The sequence below is a fragment of the Condylura cristata genome, unplaced genomic scaffold (genome assembly GCF_000260355.1).
Source record: "Condylura cristata isolate star-nosed mole 26May11 unplaced genomic scaffold, ConCri1.0 scaffold00029, whole genome shotgun sequence".
Classification (NCBI taxonomy): domain Eukaryota; kingdom Metazoa; phylum Chordata; class Mammalia; order Eulipotyphla; family Talpidae; genus Condylura; species Condylura cristata.
In genome coordinates this window covers 988,149-992,956 of record NW_004567130.1, presented here as the reverse complement: position 1 = coordinate 992,956, position 4,808 = coordinate 988,149, and the positions used below count along the sequence as shown (strand labels likewise).

At 46.5% G+C, this 4,808-nt stretch overlaps 1 protein-coding gene across 2 annotated transcripts in view; it reads right to left on the bottom strand.

Annotated features, from left to right (window-relative positions):
• Positions 1-4,802, bottom strand: part of ATP6V0A2 (ATPase, H+ transporting, lysosomal V0 subunit a2) — a 43,004-nt gene extending 38,202 nt beyond the window's left edge. Inside the window, exons 1-2 of one of the 2 annotated variants that reach the window (XM_004690824.2) lie at positions 4,626-4,802; positions 295-373 (exon numbers count right to left, since the gene is read on the bottom strand). In XM_004690824.2, the coding sequence (XP_004690881.1) occupies positions 295-373; positions 4,626-4,742 (196 nt within the window). In that variant the 5' untranslated portion in view covers positions 4,743-4,802. Of the gene's footprint in view, positions 1-294; positions 374-3,862; positions 3,882-4,625 lie in introns of those variants that run through there. The other variant, XM_012731122.1, reaches the window with a different exon arrangement.
• Positions 4,803-4,808: the final 6 nt, after the last annotated feature.

Below are 4,808 nucleotides of genomic sequence, written 5' to 3'. Positions count from 1 at the left end.
AAAAAAATGATGAACCCATCTTTTTATTGCCATGAAAATATGTTTAGTACTTACTATCAAGTGAGAAGCAAACCTGTAAAAAATAACTTGTCCATTGTGCACATAAATACTTATGTTTATAGATGAATAGTAGAAAATATAGAGAAATAATCTATATAACAGCAATTACCTCTGAATGGTTAAAATACACATGATTTTCTTTTTCCCTTTCCATTTGCCTATATTTTTAAATTTTTTTCTAAAGTAAATAGGATTCGCCTATGTAGAACATATAAGTTATCAAAATAAACTTACCCAATATTCGCTCTAATTCTTCACATCGTTTCACCTCACCAACAAATTTTCTTTGGAAAGTACTTACATTCTGGTTAAGCTAGAAATAAAAGAAAGAAAATTTTGGCTTTTTTTTCCCTAAAATTTAAAAATAAATTTGATTTAAAAAAAGATTTATTTATTCATGCATACAGGACTGGGGTACAGGCCAGAGGTGCAGGGGCAGTGAAAGGCTTCACCAGAGACAGAGTGGAGAAGTGAACAGGCAGATCAATGAAGTACACTGCTGAGGGGAGCATCCGCTGCACCGTGTGAGTCACCTCCGGGGCCAGGGATCCAACTCTGAGCTGATGCTGCTGTGGCCAGCTTCACAGCGCTGTACTTTTAACCCACTGCGCCACAAGGGAAGACCCTGTTTTTTTTTTTTTTAAATAAACTAAGCACTATCAACAAGAGTTTGGTGAAACCCCACCCCCACCTACTACTGAACAGGAATATGGACCAACATAACTTTTTAGCAATGTTAAGAGAAAAGCCAAAAAGTACTCTTTGTTGAGAATTTTTTTAAAAAGATTTATTTGTGCATAAAGAATTGGGATACAAGCCAGAGGTGCAGGGGCAGTGAGAGGCTTCACCAGAGACAGTGGGGAGCAGAACAGGCAGATCTATGAAGTAATTGCTGAGGAGAACAGAGGGCGAGACAGGAGAGGTCTGCCAAGCCATGTGGATCAGCTCTGGGGTGGGGGATTGAACTCGCACTGCCGCAGCTATGGCTAGCTTGCAGTGCTGTGTCCTAAAGCATTGTACCACCAGGGAGGGCCCCCACAAGGGATTTTAACCTAAGAAAAAACTATGGATTCAGACACAGAATGGTCTAGAAAAATGTCAACTTCAGAGAGGTTAAAAAATGATTAACAATAGAGAATTGATTAAAAAGCTGCAGTATCTATGACATGGAATACCACTTAACAATGAAAAGGAACGAACTTCTGATACAACATGAATGTTTCTCAGAAACATGGTGCTAAGTGAGAAAAGCCAGAACAAAAGCCACCAGTGGATCTATTTAGGGTTCTATTTCTATGAAATGTCCAGGAAAGGCAAATCAAAAGGCAGAAAGTGGACTCACAATTATTGGGAGCAGGAGGGATCTTATCTAAGCAACATGACAGAACTTCAGTGTGGTCCTAGAAGCCCAACTAGGCAAATTTTCTAAACATTAGTGAACCGTCCCCTTGAGATGGGTGGATTTTATGACACGTACCATAAAGCTGTGTAGAAAGTATGGTTCCTATAACCAAATACGAAACATATACTAAAAAAAAAAAAAGTGCTTCAAAATGAGTAGCTGTCTGGTTGCATTAGGAGGCCAGCATCAAAATTCTTAGGCCTTATAACAGTACTGCGGTTAGATTTCTAAGGGTTGCTACCTTTTAGCGATACTTAACTGAAATATTTATAAGTGAAATCATACATTGGCTTTGCTTCAGTATGACTGTCGAGGAGGGGAGAAGGGGCATGGGGGGATGAAAACATCAGCCATGAGCATACCTTACAAGAACACCAGACTTCACCCTTCTCATACACTCTGCCCTGTACTTAACTTCTAGAAGATAAAAGCTTGAAACACTTAAAGAGTAAGAGAAATCAGTCATGGCCTGTATTTAAACACAAAGGTCTTTTCAACATGGTTCCAATTATATAAAAATGCATCTACATGTACATCTTAAAATGAGAAAAATGTTGACCCAACACCAACCAGGAAAATATCTATTCCTGGGCCTTGGCACAATAATGCCATTAGCTCACTCTGATGTTTTCTGAATTTCCTACAACAAGCATATATAACTTTTACAATTTAAAAATTTTGGTATCCTTCATACTGAAAGACCTTTCAAGTAAGAACTTCATCTTTACTCCACCCAGTGTTTGGACAGGGCACCCAAAAAACACAACTAGACAACAGCTCAGCCTTAAACTCCGCTATGCCCTGAGAGGTATCTCCAGGCTCAGCTCTTGTTCATTTTTTTTTTCCCATTATTTGCTTAAAAGCACTAACCATAAGACAGACAAAAATTGGAATTTCACTTTTGCTTGTAATACTCTCATTCATTTCTGGAAGCGTACTAACTGAAACTAACCACCTGCAGTTCCTAATTCAGACACGATTTACTTCTACAAAAGCAAGAAGGTAAAAAGGCCACAAGGCTTCAAAAGCTGCCTACAAATGCTGCTCAGTCCTGTCTTCTCAGTCAGTATAGCCTGAGTGAGCTCTACCACTGGACATACAGCTCTACGTTGGAAGAGGCACATCCTATAATCATGATTGGACTTGGCACCTAAAGCAGCCACCACCATTATTCTCAGTTTTGTTTCTGTTTTCTTTTTAGAGAAGCAACGACACCTAATTCAAGGCTACCAGTGACAGGATATGCAGCACATTTTACCAGCGTTTCATTTTAAGACTAACACTTAACCTAGAAAACCCGGCTGAGGATCTCTGGTGCTGTTTAACAGATATTCGCACCTGGCATCTTCTACTGCAATATCTCTGGCCTCCGGGTGAAGCCTGGTCTTAGCCACAGGCTGCTCCAAAAGGTGGCTGGAATTCCCCTCCCTGGAGTCCAGCACCTGACCTGAACAGCCTCTGCTTTCTGGACTTCTTGGCAGCCGCTCCAGAGACCTGGACCTTCCTCCTCCCCTCCTCAGATCACAAAAAAGTGTTCTAAGCCCCCATGCCAGCCAAATCTTCTGTCAGTGACCCCCCCCCCCATCCAATGAACACAAAGCCAGCAAGAAACTCCAAGGAGCAAGGATGGGTCAGCTGTGAAGCCACTTTCAGCGGCCGCACCTTCAAAACTGCCCATGGACCGGAAGCCAGGAAGCCACACACTGGGCTGACCTCTGAAAACCTAGCACCTCACAAGGAAGAGTTCATTTTGGCACCTCAGTTTCATTTTTCTTCAGAAAAATATGAACTCTTTTTTTCTACTCGCGCTGACGTTCAGCTAAAAAGGATCCCAAGTTTACTCCGCCACCTACTCTACAGGCACAGCGAACTCGCATATCCTTGGGGATGCAAGCATCTGTTCCAACCTGTGAGATCTAAGTTTGATAAGTCTCTTGGCTTGAGTCCTAACAGGAAGAACAAATCTACTGTTACTAAGCAGGGCCCTGGCTCTGTCACCAGTCTCCTGAAATCTTTTGGGAGATACTCGCAGCTCAGCACAAGGCCTGCCAGGTAAGTGTGAGCCATAAACAGAAGCCAAAGCAGCTCCAGGAACCAGGAAGAAGCTGGGCCTCCCTGCCTGTCACTCAGGACTGCTCCCTGACCTTGCGGTTGTCTTATGGGTCCTACATCTCAGGTAGGGGTATTCCTGGTTGAAATGAAGGCCACCTCAGGAAGATGAAGGGGAACAACCACTTGGAAATAAAACATTCACCCTTTGCTCTACCAGCCAATAGGAGGGCCTGCCTCTCCACCTCCCTTCCGCACCTTCATAGCAATTATCACAGTTCATTATCAGAGCATGTTTTCTTCTCCTCCCAGACTGCACAAGAAGGCAGGCACCCTGCCTGCTCTGCTCACCAATCAGTTTTTGATGTTCCAGCACTAAAAACAGGGTCTCGAACAGAGACAGCTCTCCGTGAAGGTTTGCTGCTTCCTTCCACAAATGCCTCTACCTGCCAACAAAAGCCAGGCTGTGCGGTATGGAGAATCAGAAGGGAACACACAAGGCCAGGCCCTTATCCTTAGGGCTGACAGTCACATAAGCAAGTGTTTACCACTAATAATTAGGGAGACAGCTTCCACTCAACAAACAGGGCGGGCCTTCCAGTTCTTTACTAGGCACCCAAGACATCGCAAAGAAACTCCTGCCTTGAAGGAGCTTACACCAAGCTCTCCCCAGTGTTGTCCTGGGATGTCCCGACCCCTCCACCTGGAATCCTGCTCCCCCGACCTTCCCGTGGCCTGCTCCTTCCCCTCCGTCTGAGCCCAAAGGTCACCTCCTCGGAGAGTCCTCCCTGACCACCTCAGGCCGAGTCACCATCACACTGCCCGCCTTATTTTCTGCACCGCAAACTATTCTCGTTCGCGTATTTATTTCTCTTCCTCTCAGTCCTCCACCATCCCTGAAGTTGCAGGAGGGCTCCCTGGGGCCCCCTCGGACTTGCTGGGCCGCCAAGCCCGGTGCCTGGCAAGAATCGGGGTTGCGGGACGGCGGGTGGCCACGCGCTCTGGCAGAGGTGAGACGCCGGCGCTGCTCCCCGGGCCCGGGGGGGGGGGTGAGGGGGGGGTGAGGGGAGGGATGCGGGCCCCGACCCTGGCGCGTCACCCCGGCGACACTCACGTCTCGGAACTGGACCAGGCCCTTCTCGCCCAGGGCGCTGAGGCACTCGTAGGCCGTGCCAGACTGCAGGAAGAGCTGCGCCAGGCACATGGGCTCGCTCCGGAACAGGGACCCCATGGCGGCACCGCCCCGCGCCCCGGCCGCGCCCGAGGGACAGCAGCGGATTCCGGACCGCGCGGGTCC